Source organism: Globicephala melas, chromosome 20, assembly GCF_963455315.2.
Source record: "Globicephala melas chromosome 20, mGloMel1.2, whole genome shotgun sequence".
Lineage (NCBI taxonomy): Eukaryota > Metazoa > Chordata > Mammalia > Artiodactyla > Delphinidae > Globicephala > Globicephala melas.
The window spans coordinates 33,227,965-33,242,324 of record NC_083333.1 but is presented as its reverse complement, the minus strand read 5'-3'; the positions used below and the strand labels follow the sequence as shown (position 1 = coordinate 33,242,324).

The 14,360-nt window shown below is 62.7% G+C and overlaps 2 protein-coding genes across 8 annotated transcripts in view; one reads left to right on the top strand and one right to left on the bottom strand.

Annotated features, from left to right (window-relative positions):
• The window catches only part of CSNK1D (casein kinase 1 delta), a 38,718-nt gene extending 37,609 nt beyond the window's left edge, over positions 1–1,109 (top strand). Inside the window, exon 10 of one of the 2 annotated variants that reach the window (XM_060291256.2) lies at positions 967–1,109. The gene's annotated coding sequence lies outside the window, so the exon portion shown is untranslated. The remainder of the gene's footprint in view (positions 1–966) is intronic. The other variant, XM_030843181.3, reaches the window with a different exon arrangement.
• SLC16A3 (solute carrier family 16 member 3) lies at positions 328–12,165 on the bottom strand. 6 transcript variants are annotated; one of them, XM_030843188.3, is made up of 6 exons: positions 12,108–12,165; positions 5,371–5,505; positions 4,006–4,253; positions 3,393–3,536; positions 2,331–3,095; positions 328–1,409 (listed from the first exon to the last, which is right to left on the bottom strand). In XM_030843188.3, the coding sequence occupies exons 3-6, from the start codon at positions 4,226–4,228 to the stop codon at positions 1,156–1,158; spliced, it is 1,386 nt and encodes a 461-aa protein (XP_030699048.1). In that variant the 5' UTR covers positions 4,229–4,253; positions 5,371–5,505; positions 12,108–12,165; the 3' UTR covers positions 328–1,155. The 6 variants fall into 6 exon arrangements, with proteins under 6 accessions (XP_030699048.1, XP_060147237.1, XP_060147236.1 ...); XM_060291254.2 differs by having other exon boundaries at positions 5,371–5,563; positions 12,108–12,162; XM_060291253.2 differs by lacking the exon at positions 12,108–12,165 and adding an exon at positions 9,398–9,571.
• Between the last annotated feature and the right edge of the window lie 2,195 nt (positions 12,166–14,360).

The following is a 14,360-nucleotide window of genomic DNA, read 5'->3' as shown; positions in this document are numbered from 1 at the left end:
TACCCGGGGTGAGGCTGAGTGGGGCTGTTCAAGGAGGATGGGGAGCAGATACCAGCCCAGGGTGCTGACCACATGCGGTGACTGAGGGGTGAATAAACAAAAGGCAGGGGCTTCCCTGGTGGCGCAGTGGTTGGGAGTCCGCCTGCTGGGGCATGGGACGCGGGTTCGTGCCCCGGTCTGGGAGGATCCCACATGCTGCAGAGCGGCTGGGCTCGTGGGCCATGGCCGCTGAGCCTGCGCATCCGGAGCCTGTGCTCCACGACGGGGGAGGCCGCGGCAGGGAGAGGCCCGCGTACCGCAAAAAAAAAAAAAAAAAAAAAAGGCAGATCATTTTCTTTAAACACACACCAGTGAACAGAAACCACACGTATATCTCAGCTTCAGTGGACACACCCCTGCGTGGCCCCTTCCCTGCCAGCCACCAGGGTGCTGTGTGAACACTCTGAGCCGTTTGGGGTCCATCAGGGCAGGGTCCAGAACCAGCAGTGCTTAGAAGGCCGACATGGCTGACAAGGACCAGAACCACTTTGTAAAAATAACCAGGCTATTTGTTAAGAAAGTGAGATTTGGGGTGAACAGTTAGAATACTGCCCCTACGTAGAGCAAAACTCCTGCAGCTCCTGGAAGATATTCCTTCTGAGATGGTGCCTCCCACATGCAGGTTTATCTCAAACCTTCAGAGGTGAAGGAGGGACCTTTGTCCACTGGACGCTCCAAGAGGGGTGGGCTGGGGCGCATGGGGAGACCAGGCAGGATGGGGTGCTCACGGGCACGCAGGGAGGCCTGTCGTGGCAGTGCCCACTCCGTAGCTGTCCCCGGCCCTGCCCCCTGATTAAAATCGTGTTGTCTCCAAAGCGTGGGTCTCTGGGTCCTTGAGCCCAGCGGTGGGCACCGGGCTCCCTGGGGTCAGCAGGTGGGGTCCCTGGTGCAGACCGCTCATAACCTCACGGCTTGGCTTCACCACAGATCCACCTTGGAATGACACGTTTCCACCCTGCCACCTCCCCTGAAAAACACTGATCGGGCGATGATCCGCTGCCCGGGCGGCCGGCGTGGAGCCAACGGCCCCGCCCAAGCTAGTCCTGTTTGTGAAATAAATACGAGCATTGATGGTTCCTGTCCAGTTCCCTGCCACCCCTGCTGGCCTCCCCCAGCTCAGACGCTCGTTTCTGGGGTGTGAACGACCTCCCCGTTCTTCTCAGGCTCTGTCTTCAGGAATTGCTCCACCTCCCGAGAGTCCACCTTCACGTCCTCGGGGGGCTTGTGATGCTCCTCCTCCGTGGCCGCCTCGGGCCTCTTCCCAATGCATAAGAAGTTGCCCAGCACCAGCACGAGGGAGGAGGCCAGCACCTCAGCCCCCGCCAGGACAAACACATACTGGTACACATGCGTCGCATCCAGGAGCTTGCCTGCAGTGCAGGGGGACAGGGTCAGCCCAGGGCTGAAGCTTCCCCCGGATCCCCCCAGTCACCAGTGCCCTGCCGGGGACAGGCCAGGGCCCCTGAGGCAGCCACCCTCACCCCCACCACCTTCCCCCAGGCCGCACAGACTCAGAGGCTAAAGCAGAGTGGCTTTGACAAGGATTTGGAGCAGAGCCTCCGGTGGGGCCTCATCCCCTGCCAGGTGGAGGCACCTGGAGGGATCTGGCCCCACTGCCTGTCACTGTGGTGGCCCTCATAGGAACCACCTGGGCCCCAGAAGGACCCTGGGACCCCGAGACAGTGACGATTCAGGCACCTCCTCACCCTCGCCCCAGACCTCTCCAGGCAGGAAGAGCCAGAGGCCCAAGGCCAAGTGGGAGGTAGGGGGACTACAGGGTTGGCTGGAGAGACCCAAACCCAGGTGCAGAGGCTTGGTGGGGACTTGGCCACACTGCTCCCACCGTCCACACCATTTTAATCGCACACCATTATTTTCTCAGTTATCAAAAAATAAAGCAAAAGCCCAACGTAACAGAAGCCGGCCCGATCTTCAGCTCTGAGCCTCCCCGGCGTGTGGGGACAGCCAGAAAGGAGGACCAGCACTCCACCCTGGAGCCATCACCTGGGCCACGACTCAAGCCCGTGGCCTCCTCCCACAGTGAACCGAGGGGGACCCAGGGTGTGTGAGAGGCCATGTTCTCTCCTGACACCGGCTGGCCATGTGCTGAGGTACACGGTGGCCTGGCTAGACAAGGCTGGGAGCAGTGGGGGAGGGGGGGTCCCTCCAGCTAAGAGCCCCCCATGGTGAGTACCGTCCCCAGGAAGAGCAGGTGTGGGAACTGCCCGGAGGCCTGGCCAGGCCTCAGGGAGTGGAGGAACTTCGCTCCCCACCCTGCCCCCAGCACTCACCTCCCGACGGGGGCCCAATGAGCACAGCTATGGCCTCCAGCAGCAGCACGAGGCCAATGGCACTGGAGAACTTCTGGGTGCCCACAATGGCCATGAGTACCTCGAACTGCAGGGCCCCCACCATGCCGTAGGAGATGCCGAAGAAGATGCAGAAGACCACCAGGCCACCGTAGTCACTGGCTGTAGATCCCGTGAGGTCGGTGAAGCCGTTGAAGAACATGGCGAAGCTGAAGAGGTACACAGAGTAGGGCCGCACCTTCTTGAGCCCTGTGATGAAGCCGGCGGTGGGCCTCGCGAAGATGTCGATGAAGCCCAGGATGGTGAGCAGGAAGGCTGCCTGGGTGTCGGGCACACCCAGGTCCTTGGCGTAGCTCACCACGAACACGGGCGGCACAAAGAGCCCCAGCACCATGATGGAGGCGGCCAGGGCATAGATGACAAAGCCGCGGTCCCTGAAGACGCTCAGGTCCAGGAGCCGCCGGCGTGGCCGCTGGGGCCCAGGCCCTGAACCTGAACCCAGCCGGGGCGCCTCCAGGGGCCGCATGAGTGCAGCACACACGCAGCAGTTGAGCAGCAGGCCACCCAGGATGAGGAAGCCACCCCGCCAGCCATAGTGGTCCTGCAGCACCTGCCCCAGTGGGGACAGGGCGCACAGGAACACCGGGCTGCCCGCTGCCGCCAACCCGTTGGCCATGGGGCGCCGCTTGTTGAAGTAGCGGTTGAGCATGATGAGTGAGGGCTGGAAGTTGAGCGCCAAACCCAAGCCTGGAGGGGAATGGGTGGGTGAGCGCAGGTGGCCCAGCCCCAGTTCTCCCCAGCACGGGCTCCCGCCTGAACGATTCTATGTGTGGGTCTGACAGGCGTCGACATGAGGAGACTCGGCGTGTGTTCAGAGCCCCTGTTGCCAACCCACGTGCCCGGGAGAGACAGACGGGGAACGAGGGACGGGATGGCTCTGGGTGGGTACACCCCACAGCTGCCCACCCCTGGGAGGTCCTTTCTCTTCCATCAACGTGAGCCATCGCCACCCGGCCGCCCCACTTCTGGCGGGGCCTCACTCACCGGTAATGACCCCAGTGGTGAAGTAGAGCTGGATGATGCTTCCACAGAAGGATGCAGACACCATGCCCAGGGACGCCAAGAGGCCACCTGTGAACATGACGGGCCGGCAGCCAAAGCGATTCACACACACGCTGCAGAGCGGGCCTGGGGGATGGGGGACAGCAGCTGAGGGGCCGGACCGAGGCTCTCCATGCCCAGAGAGACCTGCCCTTCCCTGATGCCTCCTTGCCCCTGGCTCAGGATACACAGGGGCACCAGGTGCCCAGCGTGCAGGTCACGCTCGCCCATCTTTTAAGCAAAGCATGGCTCACAAGGAACGGTCCCCGTTAGAGGGGTCTTTTCTGGTTGGTCTGTGCAGGCAGCAAGAACAGCTCCGGGATCCAGCACAGCTGTGCAGACACAGCCCTTTGGACAGGGTCCCAGACAGCCTTGGCCTGTGCTCGTCTGCACTCTGGAGACCACGGCATCCTCGAGGGCTTCCCACCAGGTGCCCCTGGGGACCGGGGCTGAAGACGCTGGGCGCGCTACCCAACCCCTGACCCCAAGGCCTTTTTGTCCAGAACTGAACTTGCTGAACTCCCAGAGGCAGTCACCTGGCATGACAGCCCCTCACCTGTCCCGTACAGCATGGCCAACAGGATGGAGGAGATCCAGGCTGTGTCACTGTAGCCTATCCCAAACTCTCGTATGAGCTCTTTGAAGAAGACGCTGACCGCCTTGGGGAAGGCGTAGGAGAAGCCTGTGATGACAAAACAGCCCCAAAGGATGGCCCAGCCCCAGCCCCCATCTGGGGCCTTGACGCCCGTCGGGCCCTCTTCGACCACTGCCCCTCCCATGGCCAGGAGGGCTGGTTCCGCGTCCCTGAGAAAGAGAGGAAGCCAGGCTGACTCGGTTGTCAGGCAGTCACCCAGCTACAGCCCTGCAGTGTGGGGACAGAGACACACCTGAGGGCTGGCACCCAGGCCGGCCACCCCTCCCTTCAGGCCTCAGCCCCCAGCAGGAGCTCAGCTCTGGGCCAGGCCACGTGCCCGATGTTACCTGAGAGCCCTGCCTCTGACCCTCACCTGTGCTGGGTGCAGGGCAGGAAGGTCTGGGGTGACCAGCAGCTGCAGCTCCTCCTCCCTCCCCCGCTCAGGCCTGGCCTGCTCCCATACAGCTGGCTTTAAAGGGCAGTGGCTTTTTTGGGCTCAGCCATGTCTCAAGTTACCTCCTGAGGAGGGCAGACCCCAGTGGGGAAGTCAGCCATGCTCTGGCCTCCCGCCTGACCCTGTGTTGGGAAGCAGTGTGGTTTTAGCAGCCAGCACCTCGGGCAGTGAAGCCAGCCCTGGTGAGGACCTGGGGCCCGATCTAGGCTGCAGTCCCTTGAGACCTCAATCTAGGTGTGGCCAGCCTTGCTCTCCCACCCCCAGGGCGACAGGGCTCCCCGATCCTTTCCACTCTGATCGCACTGCACAAGAAGTGAGAGTCTGAAGAAGAGGCTCACACAGGCTGTGGTGCGGGGTGGGGAAAGCAGGTAGGGAGGGCGGGGGTCACTGTGCTGGCCCAGACTTGTCCCATCTCGTTATCATCCACCTGCAGCAGCTCTTTTGGGAGCCTGAGGGCAGCAGGGCCAGCCCAGGTGGAAGGGAAGGTGTGTCGGCTGCTGGAGTTTAACCCTTCTGGCGAGGGAAGGGCAGGAGGGACACGCTTCCATCCAGCCTACCAGAGCAAACCATTCTAGCCCCCAGGCTGCCAAGGAGGGAGCTGGCCGCACCCACTGCTGGCCCAAAACCCGAAGAAGCTCAGGGTCAACTTTCCTCTTTTAAACCCCAGGAACTAAGCTCGTTTGAGGCCCAGTAACTTGAAACACTGCAGGCAGATTTCCACCTGGAGATCCTCCCCTCCCCTCCCGTCTTCATCCCCTACCCCTCCCTGATCCTTGCTCCAGAAACCCCCTAATCCCAGAGATCAGCCTGGTGGCCTAGTGCCCCCACCTCACCTGACAGAAGCTGTTTCAAGGACAGAGTAGGCCTTGCTGCAGGCGTGGGGAAGGGAGGGCGTGTTGGATCCAGCCGCTTGCTGCCCACTGAAGCTCTCGTGTCTCCCCACCAGCGGTGAGCTATAAACCAGCTCCCTGGTGGGGGAAGCGCTGATGTGTAGTATCTGCTGACTTAGTGGTGTAAACACTCCACCTGCACGATGCCCGAGCACTTCCTGCATGAGCTGCACACGCAGCACCACAGCCCCCTTCCTATCAGCCCGCCTTCCTGGGTTTCATAATCTGTCCTGACTCCACCCCTTGCCCCTTTTCCTTGAATCCTTCTTGACCTGGCACAGCCCTCCGGGTGGCCACTCTTTCATCTGAGGCTACACAGAACCTGGGACCGGACTCTGGAATGAGGACAAGGGCTTCTATCCCCGGACAGTCTGAGCACAGCTTCAGTGTGGTGGGAAAGGAATGTGGAAAATAAGACACACTCCCTGCTCCCCACCGCCCCCCCCCCGCCTCCAGCCTGCCCCCCAGCACCACAACCACAGGTGCTGTGCCCTCTGGGGGCTCTGATTCAGTAGTCTGGGGGGATCTGGGCTCTGATATAGTGGTGGTGGGGCGTTGAGATCTGACTCAGTGCGAGGGGTGGTCTCTGATTCAGTGGACAGTTGGGTATCCAAGGTTCTGATTCAGCAGTGGAGGGAGGTCCTGGGCTTTGATTCAAAGGGTGTTGGGGGGGGGGTTGTTTTTTAAGGGCATCCTAGGTGATTCTAAGAAGTAGCTGCTGTCCGTGGGCACCACCCTTTGATGACCAGACCTCCAGGAGCCAGCTGGCTGTCAGGGTGATGACAAGGCAGACACAGCCCACCAGAGCAGAACAGCAGCCCTGCCCCCCACCCCAGACTGGGCCAGAGGTCCACCTTCAGAGCCTCTGCTGGTTCTCAGCTGGGCCAGGGCCACAGGCGCCACTTTTGGGAAACCTAGGAGAAGCCCTCACCTCTCCCGGCACTCAGACCCCAGTGCTCTTTCAAGCACTTTGCCCGGTGCTTGGAAGGCTCCTGGGCTTCAGTGAGCAGGATGAAGGGTGCGTCCGAGGCCAAGGGCTGCGCAGCCATCCGGGGACACAGCTGAAGGGTGCACGGGGGCACCCCAGCCAAGGGAGCCCCCCATCCTCCTGCAAATGTGTGCACAGACCCGTGACCTGGCATAGCCCCCTGGGTGGCCACCGCCACATCTGAGGCTACACAGAACCTGGGACGGGACGGTCTGAGCACAGCTTCGGTGTGGCCCACCCCTAGGTTCTCCTCCAGAGCCCTGGCTTTGACAACACAGCCGGGTGCCTGAGCCTGGAACGGGACAAATGGACAAAGGTCATCCGCAGCCAAACTTCCCGGGTGGGGGTACCGAGCTGCTGTCCCTTCCCCTTGATAGCGTTAAGTTTAAAAGGTACATGCATCTGAGTGATATTAAAAAAAACAAAAAACTAATAAGTATATCTTAGGAATGGGAACATTCCTAAGATACACTTACCTTAAGCAATACTTATTGATGCAGTGACACTATTTAAGGCAGAAAGCACAGGAACCCCAGACCCAGGACTCAGGACAGTGGTCATGGTCATGGGAGCACTGAGGGGCTGGTTGTCCTCAGAATCCTGGCATGTTTGGGGTTGTGGGCTTTTTAAAGTAAATCAAGTGGGCCATGTAGAGGCCAAGGAGGGGAGTGTGTCTGGGCCGAGCAATGAGGAATAGCCCAACTCTTATAAACCCAAGGTTCCAAAATAGAACAAAGGAGGGCCTCCCTCTGAGATTTCCGTGGTTCCATCAGCCATGCCTGGTGCACCATGGGGATCATGGGCACCCCAACCTTTGAGGCCCCATTCTCTGCCCGCCAGGGCTGGGTCCTCCCTGGAGGCCCCCGGGATCCTCAGGAGAACTAGCATCTGGGAGGGTGAGGAGGCAGAGGGATGGGTGCCAAGGCCCAGAGGCAGGAGGGTTCAGCGTGTTCTGGGACCTACGTGGGCCAAGGGGCTGCCATGTGAAGCTCACGTGGGGAGGGGGCCACCTTTTGTGCCTGGACCAAGGCCCAGTATGGTCATCTCGCCCACCAACCCCTGAATGCCCCAGCAGCTCTTCAGACACTACTTTCTCCCAGCTAACCCCCCAGCCCAGGGTGCCAGCCACACTGAAATGACCCCCGCCCTGTTCCCCACACCAGATGGTCCTCAAACTGAGGTTTCTAGTGAATTTCAGTTTGCCAACAGAGGTGGAGGTGGTGGTGAGCAAGCAGGGAAGATGTTGGAGGACTGGGGGGCTCTAGGTTGGGGGCAAAGGGATTTCGCTCAGCAGTGCTCTGTGAATTTAGGGGGTGGGTGGAGAAGGGGCTGGGATTTCCAAAAGCAAAATGTCCTCATCAGCCCAGCCCGTCATGTTGAAGAGGCAGGCTTGGGTACAGGCTGGCTGGTGTTCCAAGGAAAACCCAGGGTGAGAGGAGCAGCCCCCTTGGGGGCCGGTCAGAGACCCTCAGTGCAGCGCAGAGGGAGGTGGCACCAGCACATCTGTGAGCACATGCCGGCTGGCTGTCCTCGCAGTGACATTTAGTCTCCCAGAGAAGCATGCAAACCACGTACGCAGCCCAGAAATAACCCGCCCTCTGGGCTTCAGAAAGCTGATCTCCCAGGTGGGGTGTATGTGCCCGTTTCTGGGTCAGGTGAGGTTCCAGGGGCTGCCCCCCAGGTCCCGGCCCAAAGAGGAATGTACACAGAGGTCCCTCAGAATGACCCGTCCATTGTGCCCTCCCAAATCAAGGGCTCCCACCAGCTGCTCCCTCAGGGGCCCACTGGCTATCTGGGTGAGGGTCCCAGCTGGGGTCAGGCTCCAGCTTCTGCATTACCCCTCTGCCCAGTGCCCCCCTTCTCTGCCTACACTCACCCACTTTGAATGCCATCTTGGTGGTGACAGTGTCCAGCCTCACCCCCACCCCCACACATCCACCCGGAGAGCTAGTGCAAACCTCATACCAATGTGTTCCCAACCCGACCCCACACGCCTACCTCAGAGCCAGCCCTGAACTCACATCCTGTTGGCCTCACCACCTCCCAGACCCCTTCTGCCACCCCAATCCAGCCACAGCTTGCCGCTGCTCCTTAGGCCTCTGTACGGGCAGTCCCCTCACCCACCTTGGGTCCTGGGTCTGTGGCCTATCAGTCCCCAGGGCAGGCCATGAACCCAGGGAGCAGGGTTCAGTGCGGGGGGGCCCCCAGCCCTAGAGCCTGTGGCCTGTCCCAGGTGCTTAGTCGGTGCACTTCCTAGGCTGGCCAGTTACCTAACTGGATTTCTAGTCCTTGGAGACTAGCTCTAGGTGGGCAGGGCAGGAAAGGGGCAATTACGTTTCTTCCTGACTCTTCCCCGCACCAGGAGGCTTGGGAGACATGCCTGAGCAACAGGGAAGCAGGCCAGGGTGGCTAGCACCTGGCTCCTCGAGCCCCAAGGCCCCTGAAGCCCATGGGGGTAGCTGACAGGCAAGAGGGTGCTGCACCTCAGGAGGAGGGAGGACCTCCCCTTCTTCCTTCCCCCACTGCCCCTGTTGTGCAAACAGGTAACTAGAAGATCCAGGACACTCTCACCCATCCACCACTGGTCAAAGTGCCTGTCTCCCTCCCAAGAGGGGGGAAAGGACCCCAGATGCCCACCTCAGCCCTACCCTCACCTGTGTTAGGAGCTGTGACTGGAGGGAGGTGACTGGGGCTTTTTCTGGGGAGGTGGGAGCCGGGCAGTGGGTGGCCTGGGCCCTCCACCCCACCTCCACTGACCACACAGCTCTCCACCGCATGCCCAGTGCCCCTGCAAACTCTCAGGTGGGCTCACGTCCTCTTGCAGGGGCCGGTGGGGTGGAAACAGTGGCCTCATTCACCAGATTGGACACTGCGCCCCAGGCCAGCCCCTAGCTCTGAGTCATTCTCCGCTCCACCACCATCACCCTGTTATGACAGGAGAAGGCCATTCGAGAGTGGCCCTGGGGATGTTTTTGTGCTTACCCTGTTAGAGCCCCCTCCTCTAGAGAGCTCAGTGGGCAATGAGGAGGGGCCAGGAGGTAGTTGAGCAGGCCCAAGTTGCCCCCCTCCAGGCCTTGACCCAACCCTGCCCAGCCTGCGAGTGCCTGGCCTGCCCATCCACGTGGCCACCTTGTCCCATTCCTCAACTCCCTACAGCCCCCCAACCCGAAAGCCTGTAACCTAAGGCCAAGGCCCAGAAGGTGGTCTCTGTGTCGGCAAGCCCCACCAGCCAAGAGGGGCCCCCTTCCACCAAAACTGGGTTCCCAGCTCCCGCCACCACAGGGCCTTTGGAACAAGTAGGAGAGGGGAGGTGGCTGAGGAGGGGAGAACGGCTGGGGAGGAGGATGTGGAGGGACCCTAAGCTCCACCCACCACCACCCCCACCGGACCCGAGGGTGCAGGACGGACAACGGACGCTCCTTCCCGTTCCAGCTTCTGGCTGGGCAGGTGGGGGTCAGGCCGACCTCGCCGGCAGCGGGGGGCTGGGGTGGGGCGTTGGGAGAGAGGATGCTCCGCACGGCCCCGCCCCAGCCCCCCTGCATGGCCGCGCGCGGGACGTGGGGGACGTGACCGCGCCAAGGGAGGAGCCGCCGCCGTATTGCCTGGAGTAGGCGCCCTCCCGCCCGCTACCGTATTGGCCAGAGCGCACAGCCAAGGCGCGGGACTGCCCGGGTCAGCGAGCCCCGGAGCCACACTGGGCGTCCCCGAGAGCCGAAGGGGACCCCGCGGCTCCCACAGAGCGGGGCCCGCTTCACTGTCCCCTCGTTGGGGCTGGGCCAGGTAGGCGCGAGTTGGAGCTAGCAACATTGACTGAGAACTCCGGGTCTCCGGGACCCACTTCCCCGCACAGCCCGTTTCACAGATGGAGACTGAAGCCGGGAGGTCTGCACTCGCCGCCGAGGCGAAGCCATGAGGAGCCCCATGCCTTGTCCGCTCCTGCCCCGCCCCTGTGTCGGGGCCCAGTGCGCCCGAGGCCTGATCCTGCCTGATCCGGAGGTGTCTCCAATGGACTGATCGCTCTGCCTGGCTGTCTTCTCCACTGGTCACCTCCCAGAAGGGCCAGCCCGGGGCCCTGGGGTCGCTCTGCTGGGCTCCTCACCTCGAGGGGGCTGAACTGGCCCCCTCCACACCTGCCAGGTCTCTGGGAGGACCGCCCTCGTGCAAGTCAGCCTTGTCATACGGACACCACCAGCCAGTGCGTGGGACCCCACAGACCCCGCTCCACACACTGTCCCTGGCCAGTGTCCTGAGGAGCATGAACACCTCCCGCTCCTTCTGCCCTCCAAACTGAGGTGTACAGCTGGAGTGGGTGAGAGCTGTGTTGCCTCCTGGGTATCAGGCCCTGCCCAAGGTCACATGGGGTTGTTACAGAGCCTGTCTTGGGATCAGGCCTCCCAAAGTCCACCCCAGGCACTGTCTACACTACAGACTGCTGGGCAGGAAGGCTCCACACCTGTCTGGGCACTACCACCCATGCCCTCAGAGCCCCTTGGGGGCAGACCTCCCACCGTGGGAGCAACTCCTTAACAGCTGAGCCCAAAGGGCCCAGTCCATCCTCCAGGACACACTCCTGCATCTGTCCCTGTCCCTGCCAGTGCCCATCTGACCCCTGAAGACTTTTGGGCCTTCAGAATGAGGCAGTGGACCCCTGAACCCACTAACCCACACAGCACCCACGATGCCCTTGGCTTTGGACAAGCCCCTCTGACCTCGGCTGCATGAAGGCCGTTGGTCCAGCTGCCACCTCCTGTCCCTCAGACCATTCAGCCTGGCCATGGTCATCACACAGAGTGATCCTGTCAGCCCAGGCACCTCTGGGTGTGCAGCTTAGTGCATCTGGGACAGAGAAGCACTCTGGGCCCTGGGCTGCCCCTTTGTCCCTCACCCAGAATCCAGGCACCCCACCCCACCCCACCCCACCCCAGCGGCCATGACCCCAACTGCTTCCCCTTCCACTCACAGGCCTGCCAGCCACGGGCCTGGGCCAGCATCCATGTAGGTAAGTTGTCAACCCACTTTTCAGGTAAGTAAACCAAGGCCCCTGAGGCCCCACCTGGTTTTCCCAGGGCTAGGGGCCTGGGAGGGGGGTGAGGCGAGCTCAGGGACTCCAGTCTGATCCTGGAGGGGGGTCCCCGTTCTCTCTGCCCAGGGACTGGATCAGAAGCCTTTGCCTGAGGGCAGGTTTGGGTTGGTGAGTGTTTAGGGCAGCGGTAAGAACAGGGAGGTGAGAGAGAGGACGGGCCCTCGGGCACCACCACCCGGGCGCCCCGGCCTGGAGCGCACGTGCTCCCCAATCCCCCCGGCAAGGGGGCACGGGCCGCGGCAAGGGGGCGTTAGCCCCACCAAATATAGCCGGCGAGCCCCAGCCGCTCGCCGCGAACCGAGCTATTTATACCGGAACCGGAGCTGCAGCCCGAGGGTTGCCCGACGGAGGGGCGCCCAGATGAGTCGGGGAAGTCGAGGTCGCGTGACTCGGGTCCGAGGGCGCGGAGGGGTGCGGCTGGCTCCCCGGGGCCCTCAATGGGGGCCGCCCGGGGGGGGCTCATTTGTGCCCGGGGCGCCCCCGGACCAGGAGGGCGAAAGGCAAAAGCGCGGACCCCAAGGACGCTCCCACGCCGGGTGCAGACTCAGCGCCAGGGCGACTCGGAGGGTCCCAGTCCCGGAGCCGCGGAAGCACCCGGGCAGTGCCTACCTGCTGCCGCTCGGCCGCCGCGCGTCTCTGCTCGCCTAGCTGCCGGGCGCGGTGCCGGGGGCGACTCAGGCCGCTCGCGCGGCACTTCCCCAGTGTACGTCACCGCCGCCTGGCGCCGCCCTGCATGGACCCCGCGGGAGGGGCGCCCCAGTGCTCCCCGACGGCGCGGACACCGGCGCGGGTTGTGCCTTCTCGCCCGACCAGTCCCGCTCCCCCGCGCCCTCAGACCGGCCCCCCAGCCTCGCCATCCCCTGGCGCTGGGCTGGGAGCCCGGGCGCGCAGCCCCCTCCCGCCCCTCCATCTCCCACTCTGTGCGCGCTCGCTTCCCTCTGCCTGGGCTTGATGGGAGCCCAACTGGGTCCCGCAGTGACCCCCGTCGCCCCCCGCGCCCCGAGCCGCGCCCTCTGACAGGTGAGCGCGCGCATCCAGGCGCACCCCACGCCGCGAAGTGCCCGCGGACCCCGTGGGGTTCCCGCCTCTCGGCTCAGCTTTGGGGTTTTGCAGGCCTCCCTGGCCAAGCCCCCTGGGATCTGCGCCCCCATCCAAACCTCGGGGCCGACACCCGCCCCGGCCCCCCAACCCCCAGCCCGCGCTGCCTGGGTGATCTTGGGCAAGGCCTCCGTCCTCTCTGACTTCCGTTTCCCCCTGTGGCTTTGTGCGCTGCTGAGGCAGATAACAGGCGCTGCCCCTCCTCTCGCGCTCCCAGAACTGGCTGTGCTGGGGGTATGGCGGGGGCCCCAAGGCATACTCCACATCCCCACACCCCGCGGACACTCATCTAAGGGGAGCGTTGATCCTGGCTGATCCTGGGCAAGGAGCTTCAAACCCCCGGTTTTCTCATCTGCAAGATGGAAAGTACTGAGGTTTGAGGAGGCACCAGGGAGTGTGGCCATTGGTGGCCTGGGCCCAGGACACCACTTGGTGGCTGCCCCTGAGCCACAGGACCACTTTCCATTGAACCTACTTCAAAATGACACCCGAGTCTTCTGGGACTACAGGAGGCCAGGCATTGGTGTCTCTGGGATTTATGGCAAAGATTCCAGCTCATCCTGGACAGGGTGACAGAGTGTCCTGGAAGATTACCCCCCTCCAGAGGCCTATGGGGTGGCCCACCCGCCTTGGCACAGTACAGAGGAGTGGGCAGAATGGTGGTGGTGTTGGCCTCCTGGCCCAGAGTTCACCATCCGACCACCCTTTCTGAGACACCAAGTCCACTGAGGCCTTCTGCTTTTTTTTTCAGATGCTGGGAGACTGCCCCACCCCCACCCCCTGTCAGAAGAGCCCTAGCACTCATAGAGGCTGAGCTGGTCTAGCTGCCACCCCGGCCCAGGACCCGACCACCCTCACCCCCAAATGCTAAAGAAGTTGCCACATAGGCATACACACACAAGAAAGCAGGAAGCACAGCCCAAGCCTCCAGCAGCAACTTGGCCTGGGCCTCCCAGGTGAAGCCCTGCTGAGTTGGCCTGGACCCTGGGTGTCTATAGGGGCCCTTGGGAAGGAAGGGGGTCCCCACGGGGTATCAGATGGTACCCCCAACTGCCTGCACCAACAACACTCACTGGCTTCCTCACGGCTGGAGGTGGGAGGTACACCAGCATGGGAGGGCATCTGAGGGGGTGCAGGGCAGAGCTGCAGAAGGGAATCCCTCACCCGTGCTCGTAGTTCCAACCTCTGGGATGGGGCACCTCCCTCCTCTGCCTCAGATCATTTAGACTCACACCCTGCCTTGCGTGGGCCCCTCCTGCCACCACCTGGATGCCCTACCCATCTTCATGAGGCTTGGGAGCTAGTGCCCCTCACCCCAGGGACCAAAGATTCCTGTTAGGTAGGAGCTGTGCAGCCCTCGAGCCCGCCCCCAGCCCGCTCCTGCCCTCACCCACCCCCAAATGGAAGACCTCAGAGCGCCCAAAAAGGGAGACAGATGTGGGGTGGCTGGGGTCTTCCGACCTGCTCCCAGCCTCCCTCAGACTAGCGCTAGGTCTTCTCTGAGCTCTGCAACCGGGGAGGGCCCCCACCCAGTGATCTGAGGGAGTGCCTGGGTTCCACCCTTGCTCCCCAAGAAGGAAAGGGACACCAAGCTTCCATCTGGGAGGGCTGGGGGTGTTTATCCAGAGATACTGTGGTCCTGCAGGAGCCCCGAGGAGGGAGAGGACAGTTCCCCAGACCCAGGGCCCCTCAGGCATGGTCTTCCATGGGTGTGGGCCCCAGGGCCAGCCTGGCTGCTCACCCAGAGCTGAAATGTGGGCTCCC

What these genes read in the sequence shown, in the direction of transcription:
- SLC16A3 (XM_030843186.3), bottom strand. Translation starts at nt 5,591, where the DNA reads ATGCAGGAAGTGCTCGGGCATCGTGCAGGTGGAGTGTTTACACCACTA. An exon ending in CTTGAAACAGCTTCTGTCAG is followed by an intron (nt 4,254 to 5,370) that starts GTGAGGTGGGGG and finishes TCTCTTTCTCAG; the next exon opens with GGACGCGGAACCAGCCCTCC. An exon ending in GGCCATGCTGTACGGGACAG is followed by an intron (nt 3,537 to 4,005) that starts GTGAGGGGCTGT and finishes CCCATCCCCCAG; the next exon opens with GCCCGCTCTGCAGCGTGTGT.